The 25,782-nt window shown below is 44.9% G+C and overlaps 2 protein-coding genes across 2 annotated transcripts; one reads left to right on the forward strand and one right to left on the reverse strand.

The window, feature by feature from the left end:
- Positions 1-5,017: 5,017 nt before the first annotated feature.
- On the forward strand, positions 5,018-8,975 carry T265_07862 (hypothetical protein; the record flags this gene model as incomplete). Its single annotated transcript, XM_009173502.1, has 2 exons — positions 5,018-5,139; positions 8,795-8,975. The coding sequence occupies 2 exons, from the start codon at positions 5,018-5,020 to the stop codon at positions 8,973-8,975; spliced, it is 303 nt and encodes a 100-aa protein (XP_009171766.1).
- Positions 8,976-14,459: 5,484 nt separating this feature from the next.
- T265_14416 (hypothetical protein) lies at positions 14,460-24,926 on the reverse strand (the record flags this gene model as incomplete). The annotated part of the gene is made up of 6 exons (XM_009173517.1): positions 14,460-14,658; positions 15,761-15,914; positions 17,203-17,429; positions 21,553-21,890; positions 23,662-23,829; positions 24,427-24,926. Coding segments are annotated over 6 exons (1,584 nt in total), but the record flags the coding sequence as incomplete, so codon positions are not given.
- Between the last annotated feature and the right edge of the window lie 856 nt (positions 24,927-25,782).

The following is a 25,782-nucleotide window of genomic DNA, read 5'->3' on the forward strand; positions in this document are numbered from 1 at the left end:
TGAATGAAACACTAGCAATGTTGAAGGTAATAAAACCAAACCGACGCATTAGAATTTTCAGAAAACTTTCAAAAATCCAGGTCTAAGTTTAGAACAGAGACTGATGTTCACAGGTCATTGTGACCACATAGACGTAGCCAAGCCAATTTCCCAAAGTTAATCTGTGGACAATCATATAACTCCCGGTTTTATTTGAACTCAAATATTTGTTATTTATGCAGCATAAAGACTACCTCCGTATTCTTCCAGCGTGAGCTTCAGGTTGGCAACTTTAAGTGTATCACAGGGGGCCGGCAATGTAATTCACGTATCGAGGGTCGGACTGACGTTGCTATTGATAGTTGCGGTGTCACCGTTGTACATGGTTACTACCGTTACTTCCGGTGGATTCTCATTACTCATAAAATAACGATATCGAAAAATTGCTGCTGTGAATACGGCAAACAAGTGGGACAAACCATCTAGGAATAAATAGTGTTGTGGCTCACTGGCTCGAAAAGTATGCTGGATTACTCATATACTACTTGCTAGACTCAAGTAGCTGGAGTAGTATAACCAAATAAACGGAGTACCGTTGTTGGGGCAGGGTAGAAACAATTTTGTTTCCAGCCCCCAGTCGAGTCACCCTAAGTATACCTTTGTTGTTGGTATTATTGAAATGGCCAACTTATTGAGCACCCGTTGAACTGACAACTCAACCTATCCCATTTTCACGCACGAAATTGGTAGTTAGTTGTTTTACCTATCCCGGTAACTCATAAAAATCCTCGATCTATCCGAGTTGACCATAACAGCATTAGAGAAGTCAAACATATTATCGGTATGTGGCTGAAAGACTCGTTGCCGGGCGGATTATGGTGAAGTTTAACGTTGTTGTTCAGTGGTACCCACGGTAAAGTCACGTGGGTTAATGCTGCACTACATGGAGCAGCGGTGTCTGGGATATAACCTAGAGGCAACATGAAAAAGGCGCACAGTTAGAAACTAAAGGTCAGTGTTGGGAAAGGCCAGATGACTTTTTGGAATGAGTAGCTAAAACACATTGTACAAAGTATGGTCAGCTAACTATAATAAACACGGACCATGGATCACTTCCAGGAAGATTTTTAAAAAGTAAAGTCCCTTTCTGATGGGGTCCGGAATTCTCCGAATGGGTTCGTTCCGTGCGCAAAAGGGTGCCCATCTTTCCTGAAAAGTAATCGCTGCGATTCCGATAGACGGCCGATAGACGATAGATAGATAGATGTTACATTTACACACGCAAATGGCATACGCATATACTCAGTTTGCAATATACAGAGTTGCGACAAACCTAGGCAACAGCTTCATACAAGTTTGCTCGCAAATCTGAGCCTTGGTGATGCTTCCACTAAAGATTTACTTGTTCGAAAGAAGTTCGACTCAGCATGTGAAATTTCTTGCGCAAAGTTATTTGTATCGCACCTCAGTGGCCACACATGCGGCGGACAGAGAGAACTCGTGAAGTTCCGGGAGGCCATGCCCGGTGGAAGATTCGCCTTACTTAGTTAAAGTAGTCAGGTCAACACATGTGATGATTGCCATTAAGGATACGCGAATAAAAATCGATCAGACACAGGATGACAGTAGCCGACAGAGAAGAGAACGTGAAAGAGTGCACATAAAGTACCGGAAAATGAAAAAAAGTTGTAAAGTGATGGGATTAAGTCAGTTTGTTCCAGTTTTTCAGCTCACCGACCATGCACTAGAGTGCAGTGGCTCCAGCTGCTGCAACTTCACTGATAAGGATGAGGAGCATACACGAATGAGAGCCACTCGTTGGAGTCGGCGATTCAACCTGTGCATGGATACCGACGAATGTTTTCATGCGCACACAAAGTTGGTTTTGAAAGGAGACCCAACTGAGTCTAGCTGAATGCTTCGTTTTTGATGGTCCGTTTCAAACGGATGTGCTTCACAAGGCCACCTCATTCTTCACTTGGCACGAGATTCGACAGTATGTTGAATCTCTTGTCAACACCAAATCGGTCGTACTCTGTCAAGTTTGAGTTCAATTAGAAAATAAAGTTGAGGGAAACTCGGAGACTGCATCTACCTGGTGAGACTCAGGAAGGGCGAAACCGGTCGTGGGCTGTCGAAGAGTTTTCAGTAACCCTGTGAGTGGTGTGTCACGTTGAGATAAGTAGATCTGTTTGTCCGGTATGACGAAAGTTGAGAGCTACGCAGTGAATTAGGGTGCCCATAACTGCGTGACGCAGCCATCTACCAAGATCACTAACCATCCGTTTGACTCGTCCCATAGTCCTCATTCGGGGAGACAGAAGTTACCAACGCGATTAAGTTGACTAGTAGGGATTTTCACGCTTCGTTGCCAAGTCATCATTGATTTCCTCCAGATGGTCTCCATCCGATACAAAATTGATCGAACAGAGCTTTACGAAGCAAATTGCCTTCAGGCACACGAAGTATACGGTCCAGCTAGCGTAACCTGTGGAGATCCATTGAGGGAGAGTGACATTCCGCGAAAACCATCTGGTGTACTCCAACATTACTGATCTGATGTTCCCCTTGTAGGTCCGAGTACTCCAACATTACTGATCTGATGTTCCCATTAGATCCGCGCGACGCTTTGAACGCACATACAGTCAAACCAGAGAGGCGTCTCCAGGACCAAAAAGGGTTCTAATTTGGCGAGCCAGTGTGACGTTAGTTGCGAGCTGCATTTTCACACGAACGAAGTGTCCATACAACTTGCGCAATTTAAAGTACATACTTCTGTTTTGATCCAGAAGTGATACCAAAAGCAATCGTTGAGTTAACAACACAACCGTTATGTGTAGTATGTGCCCAGTCGCGCCACATCTCAGAGATTTAGGTTCACGTTTCTAGAGCTGTTTTTGGACAAGTTATTTTGACTAGTTACCAAATACCTGGTTGTTATGTCCATTTGTCCCTATCTTCCCGTACAAAGAAATTGCTAGTTACCGTTGGCGTTGCCGGCCAAATCTAAGGAGCCCTTTTTGGTTCGGTGACCAGGAGCGTCGTTTCTTTCGGCAAAGTTTAATGAACGGCGTTCTACGCATTTGAACTGCTCATAATAGAGGAAAATAAACTAAATGGGTGTTGTGGCATGGTAAATCGTCTGATTCACTGCACACAAAATTCCCTCGGGTCTTTTTTAGGTGGCCGTTTTCAGTTAAGGTCTGACTTAACAGTCACCCTTCCTGGCGTACACTGTTTGGGGTGAAAACCCGTTCTATCAAAAGGGGTCTTAACTGGAGCACGGTTTTGTCCAATAGGCACGAGACTTTTGAAGTGTAGATGTTAGTCTCTCCCAAAGGACTATGTGAAAATGAGCATTCACACCGGCCTACGTTTTAGCTACTGGACATTCTAACCAGGGATGCGATTTTATCTTTTTGCTTAGTTGAAATTGTTAGTTGAATTCATCTGATCGCAATCTGAGCACACTCCGAAGATAACATCGACATAACGTCTATGGATCACGAATTTATGAATCTGTCAACCAAGTCGAATCTTAGTAGGTTTATTCCCAGTCTAATAAGAGTTCTACTGAACACAAACTGGATATCTGTCGCACAGACACGTCCAAGTGGCCTTGTACAATGAAAACGCAGTTAATGATATAACCTGATAGACCACAAATTTGGTAAATAATGACCCAACGTCAACGAGTTCACTAACTTTTTTGTGTGCGGAAAATTTGGAGCTAGTTTTGGTCATAAAGGAAGCTACTCACAAGGTTGATGAAAACTCTTCGACAGCCCACGACCGGTTTCGCCCTTCTGAGGGCTCAGCAGATAGGCGCAGTCCCCGAGCTTCCGTCAACCTTATGTTCTACTTCAACCGAAATTGGACCGTTTTCGAGAAACACACTCATTTGCAAATCGATTTAGTTTTCACGAGAGACTCAGTTGAATCTCTCGTCTATGATATTCTACAACTGAAAGTGCTGCACACAGGTCGCCTCGTGTTTCAGTTGGCACGATCTTCGAGATATCGCAGCATAGTTTCATAAAGGAAACTACTCACAAGGTTGCTGAAAAATCTTCGACAGCCCACGACCGGTTTCAGTCATATCCTTCGGATTAGAACTGGTCACTCCGGATCTCAGAGGTTCCAGTTTATCCAGGAGCCACCAAGATCTAGCTGTCGTGAGTTTAAGGTACAAAGATCTGGTGCGCTTGAAGAAAACTATCCACAAGTTTGCTGAAAATCTGCAAGAAAACACTCTGATATCTGGAGTATCGTACCAACTGCAACAGTCGGTTCAAGAGTACCATAAACGAGAGATTCAGCCAGATTTAGATGAGTTTGCTATTGAAACTCAGTTGGTGGGCAAACGAGTGTACTTGTCTCTATGTTTGATTTTTATGTGACCGTTCGCCGGAGGAGTGTGCACCTGTTATGTTTTGCTCACAAAGTGTGTGCGCAGTGCGGTGTGCAGCAAACTCGACTAAGATGAAGATAGCAACAGCGAAATACACTCACTTGCAAACTAATTTGGTTTTTTGAGGGACTCACCTGGAACCCAGCTGAATCTCTCGTTTGTGATGTTTCCAGCCAAATGAATGTGCTGCACCAGACCGCCTCATGTTTCAGTCGCTACGATATTCGAGATATCGCGATACATATATGGACGTAATGCACTACTCATAAAGTTGCTGAAAATTTGTCGATAGCCCACGACCGTCATCGCCCTTCTTGGGTGCAATTTGGTTTCAAGTAGAACATAGGATTGATGAAAACTCGGGGACTGCGCCTATCTGATGAGCCCCAAGATAGGAACGGCCTTGCACGTCGATGTAGGCCAAGAGCATCATATTTGGACTATTCCACGCATTTCGACAGACGAAAGGATAGTTTTCCTTCGCCTGAATTTCACAGCATTACTAGATATACGACACAGCCCAAACAAGCCCAAACCAGCACCCACAAACAGAAAACAGCGGTGCCGCTTTATGGATTTCCTGAATTAAAAACCAGCCTCAGAACCTCCGACGATGGGCACTACTAGATGGATGGCGCGCATACGAATACACCGTGGTGCAACGCAACAGGGTGCCCCTCTCTGCAGCGTGTACCCGACTGCCACACGAGGTTTTCACCCCTCGCACATGCTACCAGATTTGCGGAAAGGTAAGCCACCGTGAAGTCATAACTGATGCTTGTGCGTTAACAAAAACTCCACCTGGCAGATATTTCATCGGGTGGGGGAAAGTCAGGCCAATGAAACAGTTTAGTCGGTTCGAACAAGTAAACAGCAATCAGCCGCTGGAAGAGGCAAGTCTCGGAGTCGGCAAATAAAAGTGCAGTTACGACTGGCCAGTTGGAGATAGGATGGAGGTGTTCAAGGCGTGCGCACTCTAGCCAAACGTCAACGGAGCTATTTTTGTGTGCTTGCATAATCAGAGAATACATTGTGGCTCCAAGCGTGAGAAACCATGGATTTGTTTTGGTTACTGTTAAAGCTTGGCAAACTACCACTGTAGCCAAACGTCAACGGAGGTATTTTTGTGTGCTTGCATAATCAGACAATGCATTGTGGCTCCAGGCGTAAGAAACCATGGCTTTGTTTTGGTTACTGTTAGAGCTTGGCAAAATATAGCACCTGACGTTAAACAGAACTGAAAGAGTAATCGGTATTATGGAACGAAACATGATTCGCCGAAAGTCAAGCAAATTGACAGGGGCAGTGAAGGTTGATATAAAGCGAATATAAAAGAACAAGACTTGGATGTCCTGAGTCATGGATTAGCACCTCAGGAAGAAGGTATAATTGCATTCATCCGAAGTGGATTCAGTGCTTAGGGGTGGCGCAGAAGAATGTTTGCTGGACAGGGCTAGCAGAGGGGAAGCCGCTTCAAAAGTGCATTAGCTTTAGAGGGCCTAAGCTAATAAGTAGAGGTTCTAAGATCGAATAATAGGACAGTTAGGATGACAGCGTGGCTTGAGAACCAAAATCTGAGTACGTCCAGGAACAACCACAACTTCAATGTTTGGGAACTACCGCACAAATTGTGCACACTGGCTCCACTGCTAACACACACAACGAAGCAAATTCTTTACATTTCAAAAGCTATTGTGATACACTTTCTTTTTCACTATTTTATATACCATAGTCAAATTAGCTTGGTAAATCAGCGGACTGAATTTAGTCACATACTTTAATAACTCTGCTATTTTATTGCTCTTTGTACGTATCCGTTTGAGTTCTGATTAGTGCAGAGCAATCTAATCCTATTTCTGATCTGGTCTTCTGTTCGCCTATCTTTGAAATTATCACGTGTGTGCAGCAGTTCAATCTGACAGTTACATTCAACTGAGCAGTCCCTATCATCACGTGACATGGCCTGTTGAATTATGGCGAGTTCGCCCTGTCATTAACCTGTTGTATGTAACATCTCGTGCAACAACAGGAGTAACAGCTTAGCTACGACCGAAATTTCAATGTGTAGGAAATCATTCATTCTGATTACGGTTCTTATCAAACTGACTCTCGGGAAGCATTTTTAAGGCTCAGGTTTATATAAACAGCTGATCCAGTAGGTCCCGGTTATACCACCAGCCATTATGACAGCACTCACAACTTTGGTCACCCGTGGATCTAGGGAAACGCTTTCTTTACTGCACCTCCTGTTATACTGGCAGCTGCCTTCCGTGCTCAGAGCCGATTTATTGCGTCACACGACCACGTGATTTAGTGGGTGGCGAAAGCTGTGTCGTAGGAACGACGCGAAAGTCACTGTTCGTGCTTCTCAGTCTATTTTTCGCTTCCAAATCACTCTTATTCTGGATTGGGCTGTGTTCAAGCTCAAACGAACAGTCCAGCTAAAGCATACAACATGACTTCTTCTGGAATGGCACAGCTCAGTACTCGTCCAGATGCGTATGATAACACTCCGGTGTAGTCGTTTGGGGTCGTCGGGGAAGAAGACGCGCCAACAGGTGGTAATCGATATTATTAATATTCTAGAGATTGCAACTTTGTGTGGGGATAAGGTAATTCCCATCCAGAACCCCTGGAGAGGGCCAGTTTTCAGTAAGGCCCATAGTAGGCTCACCATAGTCCATACCTAAGGAGAGGCTACTAAAGCCTTTTCAGACAGAGAATGAACCTCGAGAACCATAAATACTAAATCAAGAAACACGTTTCAAGAGTCCATAGAGATTTCAAACGAAACAAAAATTTGGAACGCAAGCCAGTGGTGTGTCTGTCAGTTTAGCGAGATGGATAAACTAGCCGAACAAACTCCCTGTCAAGTACTATCATTATTGCATGATAATTATTATACTAGCCCTTGTATTTCAAAAGGTGACATCCAGATAGAGTTCACTTTCTCCTGTGGACCCTCGATCCTCGCTTTTATGGTTGGTTATCATCAATCGCTGGCTTCAGTGAACTACGTCTTTTACGCCAGTGGAGAAGTAAAAAACAGGAGCTGAATTACCAAACAATGATGCCTCCAAGAGATGACATTGGTACAAAAAAGCCTAATGTTTTTAGGAGAATGTTCAAGACCTAGGTGACCTCACTCTTGAATAGCACGAACGCATCACACCCGATTAGATCACCATCAGCGGAATTTGTGAACGTCAGTAAGCACTAGTGGGACCTACCAACACAAGCATGGTTGCCACATCCCACAGATTTTCTAGCCATGTACAAAGAACATCAGTCCTGTAGGCTACCTCCAGTAAAGCGTAAGATCCCACAACACTCTTCTATTGTTTCCATGTCACAGTCTGCCTTTGACGAGATTCTCACCATCAATAGATCGAAATGAACAACAGACCACCACTGCAATCTGAAGTGCTTTGCCGATTCTGGTTCGTTGTCAGCTACTCGTTTAACGCATTGTTTTGTTGAGGGCACAATGTAGCGAATTGACTTATGTTACGCCAAGAAAGCACACATTTGATGCTGGCATTGGTGCAGTCAATCTTTCAAGTTAGTTCTGGAGGGGATGTATAGGGATTACCCTGTAAGATAGTAGCGATGTGACCTTCAAACTCTTTTAATTCAAGGCGAGGGCTGATTCACACTCGGTAACCATTCCGAGAGGGATTTTTGGAGTAGGTATGAACGAATTTTGGTTTAACGGTACAAAGTTTTGTGGATTTCAGGTAAGGACGTTAGTTTAAGGTTAGAGATTGTGAGGACAAACGAAGTGGAAAACCACAAATAGCATTAACGATGCTATTGGAACTACTGAATAACTCAAGTAGTTTGCAATAAATAAACAGCCGAAAGACTGAGTTGGTTGGCATGCGTTGCGTTACCTTTAACTACGAAAACAGGTTTGGTAAAAGACTGACAAACAAATTAATGATAATCCTCTACAATGGATCATACCTAGTAATATAGAAGGCACTCCGACTCCAACGAAGGTCAAGAACCCTTTCCTGATGGTGACGCCCTTTCGAAGGAATGCCCCAGTTGTCCTTGCAAAACAGTGAGTCGTCGGAGTGAGTGGGACAGATTCATCGTAAAAAACATGAATCAGTGAACGTCAGTGACGATCAATCATTAATTGAAGGGTGGTTTATCATTCGGGCAAAAGCGTACTTTTGATTTTTAGTTAAATTGGGCTTTCAATTAGCACGCTTGAGCTGTATTGAAGTGAATGTGGGCGGTGACAGCTGAGCGAGGTCTTCCAGGTGGAGCTCTCACCAAGCTTGGGAAAGGCGAACAGAGATACAAGTGTGATGTTGAATACAACTGACGATGCAAAGGCATGGAAGACACTAATCTGAGGGTACTTGTACATTTTCAACCGATGTTTGTTTGTAGTACTAGTCATCTTCATCCTTTGGATCTCACCTTCTTGGAGGAGATGATGGCACTCATTTCGATGCCTTTCATCAAGCGTGACCTATTCGCTCTTCGGGAATGCCGGACAACGGTGGTCGACGTAAACATACCCCCGGACGGACGCCAAATGCTTGTGTGGAATGAGAGGAGGCAGAAGTAAAGGCAATGAAGAACGCTTCCTCGCTTTCATCCCAGCTCTATACACCATCGATTGTGATGCTAATTTTTGGTTCACGAACGCATGGTCTTTTCCTATTGTGATCTGAAGGGAATTGTTTATCCTTCCTTCAGTTGCTAGTATTTACACGCATGCCACCTGACAGGAAAAACTTGATGGCACAACTTCGCCTGCAGTGTTTTCCTCTTTTATGCTCTTCAGTATATCCTTTCACGTCTGCCGCTGGTATTCTTATGTTTGTGACCATACTGTCCAGAAAATAAACTTAGTAGTATAATAGTAGTATTTTTTGAAAAACGTCTCTGAAATTCTCACGGGGCATCAATTTCGGTTGGATTTGCTGGAGTTTGATCGCGTCATATCATTATCCTATCCTACATTTACTTCACTATAGATAGCTGGCGCTTAATTGGGAGGCTGGAATGCACAGCTTACGAAACCCGTGTGTTCTGCTGCCTCTGTCCTTAGGAACATATCTAGCAGTTTAGACAAGTGCACACCTCATTAGCAAACTAATTTGGTTTCAAGTGGAACATAAGGTTGACGGAAACTCGGGGACTGCGCCTACCTGATGAGCCCCAAAAAGGACGAAACCGGTCGTGGGCTGTCTAGGAGTTTTCAGCAACCTTATGAGTAGTGCATTACAAAAGTGCACTCCTCATTTATCAGGGCACGAAACTATGCTCCAATTCACGGTAACTTGCATCTGAGAACAACTTGAAACTTGTAAGTTGGCCCTCAAAACCCAGATAACAAGATCTGATCGAAGAGATATATCGGAATATCTAGATTAGCTGTGAAGCCACCGGCCAGTTGGGTAGATATCAGATTATTCATCCACCTTTGGACTGTGCATGGAGAAACTTTTTATCGATGGAGAATTCATTGCGTAAGTAGAGCCTTTCTATACTGAAAAGCTGAGAAGCACTACACAGTGTCACGTGCTGTTCCCGTGATCGCTGTGTGAGCGGCGCTATGTCCTGCCTAAGTAGGAACTAATCATGGTTTCAAGTAGAACATAAGGTTGATGGAAACCCGGGGACTGCGCCTACCTGATGAGCCCCAAGAAGGGCGAAACCGGTCGTGGGCTGTCTATGGATTTTCAGCAACCTTATGAGTAGTACATTACAAATATGTAGATGTATCGCGATATTTCAAATATCGTAGCGACTGAAACATGAGGCGGCCTGGTGCAGCACATTCAGTTGCCTGAGAACATCATAAACGAGAGATTCAGCTGGGTTCCAGGTGAGTCTCTCGAAGGAACCAAATTAGTTTGCAGATGAGTGCATATTCGCTAATATCGATGAACTCTTTATCGACAGAAGACTAAATCAGTGGAGAGCACTAGTGGTTAGCAACAAAGCAATGCTGTGCGTATCCTACTTGCTTCAGAGAACTGTATTTGGAAATAACTGATTTTCAACATTAAAGTACGTCTGAGTGCGTTCAGTGAAAGTCAGTACTCATACGACTCATGTTCATGTTTCCAATGACAAGGAACCTGCAACTATTCGGTTTGACATCGTAAAGACGCAGTCATGCGTGCTGCTAAGTGAAGGACACCTTAAATTTCACAGAGTATCTTCGCGAGTTTTACGTCCAAGCGAAAATCGGGATAATGTGGAGTCGATTCACCACTGCCATAGGTGTTTGAAGACGGTGATCGACCGCAGATAATGCACGATAGATTACTCCGTACTGACCAATGTACGTAGTTCATGTTGCGCAGCCGTTTGTAGCTAATAATGACGTGGTCTGATTTAGATTTTTCCCCAGACAACAAAACCCTCCTCGTTTAAAACATATTAGTGGACGAATTCAGACTGTAGGAGACACAGGTGACGCAATGAATCACTCATGCGTTGCGCTCGTCGGACACTTTTACTTGACAAAAAGCCGACCAACTCTTGCGTTATAACCTACAGCTAAAGGTAACATGTCCGTATTGGTTGCGGGGCTAGAAGGTCCGACAGGGCATCGTAAAAGACAGCGTTGCTGGATTTTGAATCGCCCTCTAACCCTAGGACGTCTAATGGGTCTTCTTGACTTGGTCCCATCGCAGCGCAGCTTAGAGCTCTATCTTCACCCATTCTACCTAAATATTGCTCATACCACGAAAGAGTTTGATAAGCATACCAAACCCTAGGTTGCAGATCATGTCCAGGGAACAGATAAGTGGAAATCATAGCCACACAGTTTTTTCATCCTGTAAGTTATTTCACGTCACTTGGGATGATTGTATCAACATCGATTGGCTAACGAGCCTGTATCGCATGGTGGAGGCAGACGTCACCTGAATAGGTCCGCCAACAGCACATATAGCGAGCATCCAGGTCAATAAAACATGTTAGTCGGAGGTCGACTGACGGCTGCTCGCATGGTGGAGGCAGACGTCACCTGAATGGGTCCGCCAACAGCACATACAGCGAGCATCCAGGTCAGTAAAAGATATTGGTCGGAGGTCGACTGACGGCTGTAAGGTTTGCCAGTTCTTATTGTCTTTTGGTGTCTTTGGTGTTAGAGAGAACTTATAGCATAATTGTAATAGATGAGCCAACCACAGAAAACGCAGCAGTATTCAAACGCTAGTACGGATGGAGATCGCTCCATAATGCACAGCAATGCCATTCATTCAGCTGACCTTGAACAACAGGCATATTTCCCTAGTCCAAACCATGGCTAAGTATAATTGGCCCACTTCTATCCCATACATGTTTTAAACTGGACAAAGCGGCAAGTATAGTGCATCAAACGGCACATTGCTGTGAGTGGATAGCAGTGGCTTAGTTCCAGGGTGATCGGGAAGCTTGAATTCACAGGACTGCTTTAGCTAACACCTACCCAGAAAAGTTTATTGCCCTACACAGCAAATTCAATCCCCTCTCGACCCAACTTGACGAACACACCTAGGAAGGAGATAAATGGCGTCTATAATTTTAGGACGATCATACTTCAAACGGCATCAAGTGGAAAATTCAGTCTGTTTTGAACCATACTTATACAATAGCTCAAAGGCGTCCAACCCAAGCGGTGGATGACGGCTGAAGATAGGTTTCCGAGTTTGAGTTATTACTCTGCTCGTACGTCATTTACGAGGTCACTCGGAGCCGCGGTGACAACGACATCAACAGAACTGCTCGATGTCTTTCTGAATGGGCCTCAGAACATATTCCAAATTAGTTCCTGCAATGGGTCAGCAAGACTAAAAGCCATACCGAACTGGAAATCGCCGAGTGCGAAACATGGCTTTTTGACAGGCCACTTGACTACTTCGGCTCATGCTGATGAAACAAATCTGGAATGTCAACACCTTCAAGCTATATTTGACCGTTCTGACGAAGTAGGCCGAGTATCCAATGTTTCAGATATCCAATACCACTCATGGGGATAATAGCAACACGAAATTGATTTGAAAACGAGTGTAAAACTCTATTTATGTACAGCTTGGTGTTTAGGTCGGGAAATCGGCAACCACACTCACGTGATGAGCCCGAAATACGAAACAGTTTTTGTCAACATTATGAGTAGCATCGTGTCACGAGTGAACAGTTTGTTTCAATCTTCCAGTTGTGAACCATGGACTATTATTAATTGCTTAGGCTTGCCGATAAGGTAAGTTTATGGGAGAGGTAAAGCAAGATTGATGGGGGTGAAGAAACTGGGGTCATCACTGAAAGTGGTGCTGAAACCATCCATTGATGGGTAACATCACTGGTACCCCAACGTAGCAGGCGGCACGAACCAACATGGTCAAGACCCGCTATTGAAATTTTCGTGCTTCTTTTTTGGGCCATGCCTTCTGGTCACAGCGGACTTTAGAATACAAGACACGATAAGGCAGTCGATCATCTGGTAGCCAAGGTATCATAATAGCCAACTTAGACATATCGCATCGTCAAGAGGGGAGGCACCCGATTGTTGCCAAGCGGTCACAATGATCTAAGAAGTACTGAGGAAGATGGCACAGTATTCGACTGAGATGTAAGAGGATCAGGAGACAGAACTTGTATCCCTGGGAAATAAGCCCCCCGAAATCGAATCCCAGAGCGAGTACGCTGTTATCGATGCTTGAATGTTTGTTCGCGAACTACGCTATTAGTCTGGTTTATGAAACTACCTACGAACTACAGCGGATTCCACCAGAAACCGGATATTCACTCATGAAGATCGTTTGTTATTGACCTCTGTTCACGGACCAAACAACACTGTCTGTCACTGAATGTTGTTGAGCCATATACACAGTCACCCAACTGTCGTTGGTCGCTATGCAAAGTTTACGTTGGATGTCCATTTTGTAGTTCGGTGTGATAATTGTGTGTACAGTTGAGTTTCGTTACTTAGTAATTACGCAGTAGTATCGCGCCACTCATCGATCACGGGACGAATAGTAAATATAGTGTTGTGCACGCGTTGAAAATCGGATAAAAGTATTCGCGATTAGTTCTTCGAGAAATTTCTGATAGGCATCGGCGCGTCCAGTTTTGCTAGGCACCTACCTACTGGTAAGCTGGAGATCGCGGGTTCGATTTTAGCTTTTTTGCGGGTGAGAACTAGAAATAGAAACTTCAGAAATGTGGAAAAAACCTACAAGTTTATTGGGAAATCACTGCCTGGTAATCACACTACAGCCCAGTCAGTTGTTGCCGAGCAGTAGTGCTCAACTGCTAATCGAAATGTATTGATGATTTACATGTAGGAGTAAACCGACGTATAGTGTTTGGAGACTCCTCAGCATAGGCTGGATTATCTTGCATTGTCGGTTGCATAATGTGCACTTGTTTACAAATTTCTTCTGGAAAAGGTAGCGGGCTGTTTCGTACTTCTGTTTCGAAGCGACAGTCTGGCTCTATGGTCTTTGACGCAGATCCTGATTCAATTCAGCATCAACTTCAGTGGCATCAGTTGATTCATAGCACAGCTCTGAGGTACGTCATTTATTGATGAGACAACAAATATGGCAGGTTTGAAGATGGGACCAACCACCAGGCCCCTCTGCAAGGGCCCAAACCAAGTGCCAGTTTAGGATGATCTCCAATTGGCTACTTGAACCCAAGACGAAAGTTCACAATTTTACTTTTCCATCCCATACTAAGCGAAAAGAAATTCAAAAAATGACACTTTGGTTCAGCCCAGTAACTGAGTGAGGATAAAAAAAGGCGGAGTTTAGTCAACAGATCAGCCTCATTAGGAATTGAGCAACATTCAGGCAACAATAAAACAAACACAGGCAAGTTAGCACGATGGGATTGGTTTGATGAAAGCATAAGTCAAATACGACTGAGGTCTACGTAATGGTTCATCGGGACAGGGTGTCAACACGAAACTCTGTTTGGATTCAAACAATCTCTCGTCGAAAAATCTGAGCGTGATGACTTAAAAAGGAAATTCAAATGCAGGTTTATCCCCCAATATGATCAACTTATGACACGAAGCTAGGAATATCACAACGTTCGGCATAGATAATCACACCGGCAAGACGGCGGTTGTGCTCATTTGAGGAGTCCTAGGCGTTAGTGGTGTTTCACCCAGTTTTCGACCGATGCAAAGTCGCGGGCAGGCGATTGTCCAGGCATACAAAACCAGCGCGATCCAGCTGGAAGCCAGCTTCATCCACATATTGGCCCACGAGCTTGATAGCGTTTCCACACCGGAAATGTGAGGGCTGAAATAGTAATCGAGAGAGTGAGAGTGGAGGTATGCAATGGGTTTTGTTGGATGAAAAGTTGGAAAAGTTGGATGAAAAGTTGTGCATAAAAAGTTGGAAACTCGGTGTACTCAACTGGAAGTTGACAATGATACACAGAATGATGTGCGTGCATGTACTGGACGTATGGATTGGTTCCTGGCGGTCACGGATGGTTTTGATTGATCTTTACTCACGGAAGGAGCGCAGAAACGAAGGGGTACATATGATACATCAACATGGTGGCACCAGTTGTTAACCAATGAAATTAACTTTGATGGTTTTGAGAGCAGACGTCTGAAGAGTCCCCAATCCCCTATAGAAAACCAGTATACACACAAGAGACTAAATAGTTACTCCCCTGTGCGACAGCGCGATCAGAGAGGTCGTGGTTTGTGAGGAGCAGAGACGACTTGTCTCTCAGGGTTGGTTTCAATCGAATAAAAACGCCAGTGCAGAGGTGATGACCAATTCTTGTAAAGTCACTTACACTTCAGGGTTTGGGAAGCGCATATGACAACGAATCGCTGGAGAAGGCTTGAGAAGTGGTTTCGGAATGACGAACGCTGAAGCGTTCACGAGACGGATGATAGACTGAGTGTTTTGAAAAAGATATCCCGGGTTCGATCGCGCACACGCATATTCAAGTTGATGGCTAATAGTATCTTGGTACTCTCCTCACCAGTTTTTTTTTAAAAACAGTTGCGTTAAAGTGCTTTGAGAGGATCATCTTGATTCTTACTTGACCATAGTAAGCGGTAGTAAATGGGACGAGAGGAAAAACCGAATCACTTCCGAAGCACCACCGTTCATTCACCCAGCAAGTCACCATGATTTCGGGACAGACAACAGTTTGAACATACTACTGATGCTTACCTAAGAGTTAATGCTGGTTGAAGCCATTTTCATTGTTTGCTGAACTAAAAGGACAAAGCCGGGGGTGTGTGTTTGTGTATCTACCCATATCATTATACCACCGCATCGATGACCGCAGCCTGTGCCACCGACCCCTCGGTAGTAGCTATAGTATTTTTACAACCTCAAGATCAAACAGCTAAAACGATTAAATGGAACAGCTTACTTGAACCAGTTAGTCAACTGGGTCATCAGGTAGAGCGTTGCCAAAGCGTAGATGAAATGAAACCAGGGATAGGAGTAGACCGATGCGATAGCTTCGTTATAAATCAGATATTCGTCTCTTGGGGCATCCACATTGAGCATGGGTCGAAGGAACGCTAAAGAGCAATGGAAAAGGTGCAGTGAGTGCCAACAAACGACTCCAACTCCGTTATCAGAGAGAATCAACCACGTCTACCCTTAATGACCCATAACACAGACAGAGACGAGTGAGCAAATATTAGCCGGCTAGGATTTTATCCTCCAATATTTGCTGAAAGGTTGAGAAGTGCTGCACAGCCGTTTCATCCTTGTTGACGGTTATTAGAAGCACGCACTTCATGAGTCTCCGGGAGAAGCACGCACCTCATGAGTCTCCGGGGGACAATTGAGATTGGTGACTTTCTGAATGATAGTAATCGAAACAATAGTCGTTCAGCTGTAACACTCCTTACGCCACCAGAAGGGAGCACGAGGGCTGAGAGACTGCCAGGATGCCGAACCTAGACATGAACAGTTGAGATGCAGAACCACGGACCTACCGGACAGTACGTTCATGCATCAACCTATCTCGATTGGGCGAATGAAAACCCAAAGGAACCTGATTCTCTGGGTTAATCAGAAGTCGTAAGCAAGGTGTTGTCTGTTGCGAAGGCAAGACCATAACATAGTTCAGATGGATAGTGTTCCTCAATGCCATAGACTAAGGGTATTCTATGGCCATTAAATAGATGAGTGATCGCTATGTCAGGTAAAGTGGAAAACGTAGCGTCCCCAATGAGTATGCATGCAGTGCATTGACCTGAAAATATTAAGAACCGTAAAACAACTCACAACTTGACAACCCGAAGTACATAGTGAAACCTTTGTTAGGGCGCCAGCCGAATAGACCGGTCTATTACAAACTCCAGAACATTTCGAAAAATCTTCTCCCAGTTTGCCCGGAACCTGGGAGTTCAATACAAATAGAATGTCTTAGTGACTAACACAACAATCACAGTTCATAATCAAAGACTCTCATTGAAATCGAACCTTAAATTGAGAGGTTCAAGCACATGCAATATGGAGGAAAAGACAGGTCTGTAGGCGAATTCAAGCCACTGATCTCCCGATTATCGATCCCGCGGTTGGCGGGCTGTATCGACTACGCCAATGGGAGTGTTCATCCCTCGTCGCGCCTATGCATCTAAACTCCATAGCTCGGTCGCTTAAATGAATGACAAGTAACATCTACCAGCCCCCTTAGTGACCCCCTTATGCGACTCAATGGTGGATGGGACGTCCAGATACTCGAAGGGGCTTTGGTACAAAATACAAGAAGGAAGAAGGGAATTTGACGGATCGTGAAAAGAGAAGCCTAATTAAACGTCAATCGTTCAAATCCATGTGTCTTTTCGTTCATGCTACGTACATTCGGAATTTCCATTCCAAGGACCAACAACAATGCGCTTCGTTCAGCTGTAGCACCCTTTTGGTGCCTAACTGCCATGCCACCGGAAAGTTGCATGAGGGCTGGGATACTGCCAGGTTGCCCGAGCCTAGACAAGGGAGGTTGAGAGATGGAGGTCGGGTTCGAACCACGAACCTTTCGGTCAGTAAATTCGCACTCTAACCACTTGGGCCATCTCGCCCCCCTCCAACAACAATTAGTTGTAGATGGAATTCATATCCGGAGGTCAAACCAAGCCGTGGCCAAGAATGTGTATTGTTGATGAGCTGTAATAAGAGTGAAGCTCGAATCCGGAGCTTCCACCCTTTGGCGTGGACTTGTAGCGATATACTTGACTGTTCAACTCAGTCACTCACTGGATCGCGAGGCCTGTTTTTTTTTCTTCTCATACGCACAAACACGTCGCATTAAGCTGACTCATCGGACATCGATTGTCTGCACCGCCTAGTCAGCGTAACAACCACTCATGTGCCGACGCGCCCACATATACGCACTGGGACCTACATAAAGGGAAACCGAACCCAGTCAGGACACAGAATCGCGCGCGCGCATGGAGCAAGGGGTCAGCCCAACACTCCCAGTCCACAGACAACTACGGAATACGTGTAGCGGCCAAACTGCGGAGGAAACACGCTCCCACTGTCCGGACTTTCACCAAGAGACTCTCACATACGATAAGTTCCCTTTTGACTCGCTCCCATTTCACTCCCATTTTATAAGTATCGCAACCATGCTAAAAACTTCCATTAGTGCACATACACCTTCTGATTTGTATTATGGCTATCGCCACCTATGCACTAATAGACTCACCAGAATGATTACTCCAAAACATAGGGACGACTATTCAAACGAGAGTAATGTATGACTCAACGACTATGCCACAGGACATTATTGATTAGTAGGTCAATCGGTGATACTCACTTGAAAGGCACACAAAACACAGAGAAATTTTTTAACCGTAGCCAAGTCCACCTTTTCTATATCTTCTTTAACCAAATGTCTACCTGATAAGTTTTTCGACAAAACGGTTTCGAAACCAATCAGGTAAACAATGAATTTTTTGGGGGGCGAATTGGTCCAGAAGCTGTGAGAGTCGGTTTAAATGGTGGCATCAACGTTTTCCTAATTACTTTTGGACCCATGGACTGTAGATTAGGCGCAGTTAAAAACGGGGAGAGTTGAATAAAAGGAAAGAGCTTCTTTCAGTGCACTGATAGGAAACGAATTCGCAAACCACCAAAGAAGGCAAATGAAAAAAAAAGAAATGATTGCTTGTTCTAAACCGCCGTGACAGAGGGTGGTGTGGACCTCAAGACGTGGAGACAGAAAGATGGAGTGAAACATTACGCCTCAGGGGAACCAGATTAGCCTAGTGCGAAGATTATCTTCGGAGACAAACACAAAGGGGCACCCGTCCAAATTATATTGTTAGCGACCATCACACAACTATCCTTGTTGGAGTTTGAACGGGCGTAATTGTTCAAAAATGTGGTGTCGAACACCACAGACCGTGATCTGTTTCGAAACGATTGGGATAAAAAAGCAACGTTGTGATTTCGAGACGTGTGAACCCTAGGCTGGAACACCATACATTGGTAGGAGGGCGAAACGTGGTTAAATGTACCCACCGCTTCACTTTTTGTCAAATAAACGATTTATGCGTTCGCGCTCTACCTCACTGATTGGTGTAAGATTTCTAACCAGATTTTGGGGAGCTACGGAAAACAGGGACCGAATGAACAGTCCAAAGACTGATAGTGAGCTTTGGTCTGGTCGATGTACAAAATAGTTACAACGGGAAACAGCCGACTAACTGATCCGGAGAGGGCGAGTATTAGTGAAAGGGATCCGCAAAAGGAGTGGGACCTCAGTTCATCTAAAAAACGTTGTTTTGAAAGGGACTGTCCAGCTGGCTTGCACCAAGTTCACTTGTTGAACAACCATATGAAACTAGATTGAACGTCCACGCCAGCCCTCCACCAAGAGTGGAAATCAAAGAACCAAGTATCTGATCCACCGGTTACGCGGATTGGGCCTTACACTTGGTACGCAAGATGACGGCTTACCTCGTGGAACCCTCTACATCCAATCATGTTCCGGATAAAGAGGACCCAGGGACAGCCAATCTATAAAGTGGCAACTGTCATCTCCTGAGTAGGGAATAGGAGACCATCGGTTGAGGACCCTAACAGATACGGCCATCACGCAACCAATGGGGAACATGCAATAAAGCATCTATGTTGTGCCCCTCTTTATCGGACAACAAGAGCAATTTAAAGCCAGTGAACTGATTGGACCATCGACTCCAAAGCTGGGTTGTCGTCCTCCCACTCTACGTATTCTCAGTAAGCCAGTCTAGAGCAGCTGGAACCATCGTATTCCGATAAACGGTTTATGGTGACCAACCTGATGAAGCGGGGAATACAGTACCCCTAAAAAAAGACTACTGCAGGGGAAGGGGGCACCCACCCTATCTGAAGAGGAAAATTGGTTTCTCTTCCGTGGCAAAGTCGTGACTGACACGTAAACCGTTGCGGATATTTGGAGGCAGCGGAGTGTAGGAGGAGCACTACAAAGTGTGTATAAACTTGTTCGCCCGATCGGTTCTTACAACATGCGGTCGATCGTCTACATCTCAGCGTATTTCCGTTGCTCATTCATATGGAAATGGATGGAAGCTGAAGGTGATCAATTTTTTTGGATTCAGTAAGCAAACAATTTCACACGGAACTGCGAAGCATTGCTGGCGAAATTTCGCCCATTGGGCTCACGAGCGTGCGCAAAAATGGAAGAATGCCTTGCGTTTGAAGTTCTGTCTCGTTATCCGACCACATGATCAAAATCCGCCAAGCGGTTGTGCTCGTTCGATTGGCAAGCAAACAATCTTCCATTGTGTGTGTTGGCACATTGTGCGACGAACGGATTGAATGAGTGTTTCATCCTCCGAATATCGCTCAGGCTGAGGTTCGAATCCAGGGCTATTTGGACAATATCAACAGTATGTTGTTTCAAACTCAACTATAGGAGCGAGCAGTCGCGCTGCGCTCGCCAGTTGACCGGTATCGACTGCAAATAGCACACCTCACGGAGTGTGGAACAGACAACTCATTCGCAAGAGAGTATGGAGTCTACACGTGACCAAGAACGAAGAAGACGTGGCTGTGAGATATCAACGGTTGACCTGTACTGTGACGATCAGACTGAATGTTACACAGGCGTTGGCCATTGAGTATAAAACCGCACAAGGTAAATAGCATATGTAGAGCAGAAGAGAAGGTCACGTGTGTAGAGACTCAGGTGAGGTTGAAGCACATTCCCGTGATTTTGCTCCTAATGAGTACCAATCAGTCTACAGTAGTGTGACTGGTCATCCTATAGTTGGAGTTGTTGTCAAATCAAATGAGGGTGAAACAGTGTAGTTTAAACGGGTCCACTTCACCGAGAATTGACCATGAAAAGCAGTGAAAAGTCAAACACTTCAACAACACAGAATCCTCTGGTGAACAAAGGTGGTTTTAATGCCAAAGGTAAAGCGATTAGGTTGAGATGGCGTTGCATCACCATGACGAAAACACCGCTGTCTAACCAAAGGAATGTCATTTCAAAAGCCTTGACGTAGAAAAACCGAAACAGAGGCTACTGCAGCTTTGTGAGAATCCAGTCGAATAGAGGAGATTATCAGAGAGAAACAATAACGAGAAGGAACTGTGTGGCGAAGGTGGTCCGGAAATGGTGAAATAGAAGGAGAACGCCAGAAAGCCTCTGGTATAGTGGGTCTGAAAGACATGCTTCGACAGTAAGGGAACTCTCCGTTATGAAACGTCCAATTTTTTATTGATCAGTGCGAACTACGATTCCAAGAGAATTGGAGGCAGACGAAAAATCCGTTCATTCAGTTAAGGAAAATTACCTACTTCCAAGTGCACAGCAATAAAAACGTCCAGGAAACAACCACGGGAGGTCACAGCAATGTTAGTCAATTAAATGAGACAAAACCATTCGACAGACGAGTGATTGATCCAAAAAGTGATTAAAACTTTCCTAACATTAACAGCGAAGAAACTGCACACCAGGAAGCAATAAACAGTTGGTTCTAGAGGAGAACAGGAAAAAAGTACCACCACTGGCCAACGGGTGCACAAATGAGAAACGAACCAATAGGGATACAGGGAAGACACTGTTAGGTGATTGGCCAGTCACTACAGTGACAAAATGATGGAAGTGCCGGTAAGAGTAAGAATTTGTGAGTTTACAACCGGTTAGAAATTCGCGAGTCTCTTAGCCCAGTCGTAGACACTCAAACACACAGCTTACCGAATGAAGCAGCCAAATTGGGCTGGCTCGCCAAAATCCGACTGCCTTGCTTGCTCAACATCACATCACTCGTTGATCGGGCAAAGCGGTAGCGCAGATGATTGGGTGAGCACAGAGAAACCGAATCATCCACGACTGGGTCGAAGAGAGTTACAGACAATGGAGACATTTGACTGGATCGTCTGGTGGGTAAGAGGGCCGGCGGCTCCTTTCCTTCACCAATGAATGGTACCGATTGACCATTGGTTGGAAAGAACTGTGACCCTGTGGGATAAGTGATTGTGCGCCACTCATTGAAGACCGATGGTGAGAATCTGCTAAAGAATATGACCTAATTTAGGCTAAGCCACTATAGAGGATTCATATCTAACCATAGTTTCGACCTTGTACACATGAGACGGAACCCCCCGGTGTGGAACAAACGCCTCGTCTGTCTCATGTCGCATTGCTCATGCTATCTTCAACCACAGATATCGTTTAGCGGTTGGAACCGTCACGCACGGTTCTTAAAAATAAGTTGAGTCGTGGCGACGCACTGTGCGGTCAATTTGATTGATCATGCCGCATCGCTCCTTCCATCGATACGGGCCAGTAAAATTTAATAACTCGCATGAGGTACCCATCAAATGATCAGTAATCTGTTCTCTTAAGTGAATGAATTCACCTTCACGCTATTACATTGTCCGCTGGCTAAATGCTGGAAACTCCCGTCCCGAGTTTTCAACCATCTACCTTCTGGCTTCCAGGCAAAAGTCCGACAGACATCTGGCTGATTAAGTGACATTAGGAATTAGAGGACTGTGTGGACTGGCTGCGCGTGGTTACCCCACAGTCCTCGGCGTTACATCCTATCAGGCTTATAGACATTCCAGCATAAAGCAAGCAACGCAGCACAGGTCCTGGAGAGGATAGCTGAAACGCTTGCTCAATCCGCAGGGGAATGTGGTTGTAGGTGTATGACACAATTAACAAGCCGGCAAACCGAGAGAAGAAAAGCAAACCGGAATGTCAACCAAGGTTTTGCAGAGAGCCTATTTTCAGAAAAAATCGAAGGCACCCTGTTGGCTAGGAAGGTCAAGAGTACAAAAGCCGTATCGGTCAACGAAATGTATGAAACACACAAATTCATCGTCCTTAAATTCGCCAAACACTAGTATTGGGACACAGTGATGAGATCCTGGTTGTTCGGAAGTTCTTGTCGTTCTTCCCGATAAACACTGACCCGAGGAGGTCAGGTACCGGTGTGCATTTCAAAGACAGTGGTGTCCTCAACTAATCAATGCCAAAATGCACTGTCTCCGCGACGAATATTTCGGTTGACTGTGAACTCCAAAGGTCTGAGCCGCTGTTCCTCAGTCTGAGCAAATATGGTGAAGAGAATCCACTATTCAACTCAGAGTTAGGGATATTGGGATGTGAAACTAGTCTGTTCGAGCGTATCTGAATAGGCAGACGATGTACAGGTACAATAAATAGACCTGCATGAATATAATCCGACGGGAGATAAGAATGCGAACTAATGGCTTGAAGCTCTCAGTTAGCAACCCGGGAACAGCCGAGGCTGGTGCTCGGACCCACGACGGTCGCCCTTATCCTTCGCGATGATAACGCTGTCATTGGATATCCGGCCAGTGACACTATCTACCTAACTCTCTTTCAATCTGATGGCTCAACTGGATCGCGGAATTGGCCCGCCCACCGTTTTGCTAGCCTTCGGACACCGGAATGTATTTACGCCGTCACACAAGCCGGTCCTTTCCTAGCAGTAAATAACTACGAATTACATCTAGTCAAAACCGATCTTGGTCGCCGCACGTTGAATCTACGTTTCTCAGAGTTGAAAGGCTTTTCACCACTCCTTCATACCCTGTCATACTTTGGGAGTTTCACCTTAAAAGTTGCTGTACACTACAGTCCTCCTCACTAGCTATAATGTGCTTCCAGCTTTCGTAGGCAGACTGAAAGGAGACCACACGTTAGATCGGCTAAGCAAAGGAATCCTGATTGGTGTTACAACTTGTGAGAGGTTCTTTGAAAGCGTTGGATATGATTTCATGTTTAAAGAAGCAGTGTTGTTCCTTCCTTTCTATGTCACCGCCTACAGGACTCATGAATCGTTCAGCTGTAGGACTTTTTCGGTGCATAACTGCCATTCCAGCCGAAAGTAACATGAGGGCTAGGATACTGCCTGATTGCTCAAGCTTAGACAGGCGAAGTTGACAGGTAGAGCTCGGGTTCGAACCACGGACCTTCCGGTCAGTAAACTCGCGCTATAACCAATGAGCTATGAATACGCTTGGACAGCTGTCCGAGTAAATTCGCGCTATAACCAATGAGCCATGAATACGCTTGGACAGCTGTCCAAAAAATTTGCCTCAATCCTATAAATAGCCTAACTTGAAAGAAAATGAGTGGATATCGTTTCAAGCAAAATCTAGAAGACAACCTTTGTTTAGCACAACAGATACGAGTGAACACCTCATTGATATCACCTTAATTTGCAAATGAGAATCAAACTTTATTCTACTCACTTGTTGGTGGATGATGAGTCAAGCAACATTGCGGAACGACCCCTGCTTTAACAATGCGCCTGAAACGACGATCGTTTTCGTTGAACACATCTATTTCTACTAATTAGTATTTTATTTTTTCCACAGTGTTTTTGAAAGTTCATCCGATTTGTGGGCAGACTCTTTCTTGATTCCGTTTATTAATCTCCTACCAAAAGGGGAATCTTCATCATCACGCGGACGATTTGGTGATCCATGATGTGTTTTCGCGTGAGGACACAGTAACCGAGAACTAACAATATGAGATCAAGCAGACTAAACAGAGCAAACGGTACGAAAACGGTCTAAACAACCCACGATTAAATTCTTACCAACTTTTTCCGGTAGAATATCTGGAGAAAGTTTTGCCAGTTCCAGGACAGCCTCTTCATCAGTGATTTTCTCAAGCGGTCTGCGTTTTGCGCTTCGAGATGGAATACGCTTTGTGTCCTGTCTTCGTTTTGAAATCTTGCCCTGTTTTGAATGGAGTTCACGCAGTATCGGTTCCAGATAATCTTCAAGTCGATTATTTTCTAGACCTGCTGACCCCCTCGGTGTTTTTGATTGACGTCTCGATGGACTTCTCATCGGTTGCTTAGTTGTGTCTAAACTTGGACGAGAATCACCGACCGGATTCCAGTTCAAATCACGGATATCTGTACGCCGGCGTGCATCCTTCGACAGTTGTCTCAGTGTAATTGTCAGATCAGGGACTGAGGAAGCCACTCGCAAAGTTGATTTTGGGAGTTCAGATTCATCTTTCGTGGAATCTGACGGACTTTTGCGCGGTTTATGTTTCGAGGAATCAGGGCGATCCCCTGAAGTATTGAAGGTGAACAAACGTGGAACTAGGACTACTGTAGGACTGGAAGCATGCCAGAGCGGTGTACACCAGGTAGAATATGTTACGGGAGTCCCAGCGGGTTGTTTGGAAGTAATTCAGTAATTTTGTCTAGACTAATTCATCACGGCTTCTTAAGATTGATGAGTGCTCAGAAAGACTGGTACCCCAATGAAAAAAACGAGGACAGCATGCAAAGGGCTAACAGTCGATTGCCACCAGGAACTGTAATTACAGGGGAAAAGTGCGGACGAAAAGGGGACAACACAATCAAAGGGCTCGTGCGACAGGCTGGTCATACGCGGTGGGATAGAAGCAAACGCACATGGTCAGGCAAGTGAATACTCTGACACCAGGTAGTAGTATCTACTCCTACAAACATGACAAACCAGAAGTTTGTTCCGGTACGCTGTAATAAAAGACCCCAGCTGGAACCGGACCAATATCCACACATAACCCTGCACGCAGTGCCACTAGCTGTTGAAAAGCGGTTCCCACAATAAGCGAATCAATCCGAGAGCTACGGAGAGGAACAGGTCTTTAAGCGAGAGGGGACTGGGTTCGTACCAGTGGTTGGATGCAACAACCAATCAGTGTGTTCGTTTTGGCCGGGCAATTGATTAATTCTGGCTTCCATGAGGATAATCGACGTGTTTCGGAAGACAAGAGGACTTTAGAGTAGCTGTCTTAGACCATCTCCCTCCAATTGTTTATCCGTTCGATTAATTCGGTAGCGACAGCGGAGCTCAGTAAAGGTTCTGGTATCAATAAAGGTGGAATTGACTGTAACATGGATGTCCCTTGAAATCTTTCACAGTAAGGGCCTGAGCACT

Source organism: Opisthorchis viverrini (assembly GCF_000715545.1).
Source record: "Opisthorchis viverrini unplaced genomic scaffold opera_v5_190, whole genome shotgun sequence".
In the NCBI taxonomy this organism is placed as follows: Eukaryota; Metazoa; Platyhelminthes; class Trematoda; order Opisthorchiida; family Opisthorchiidae; genus Opisthorchis; species Opisthorchis viverrini.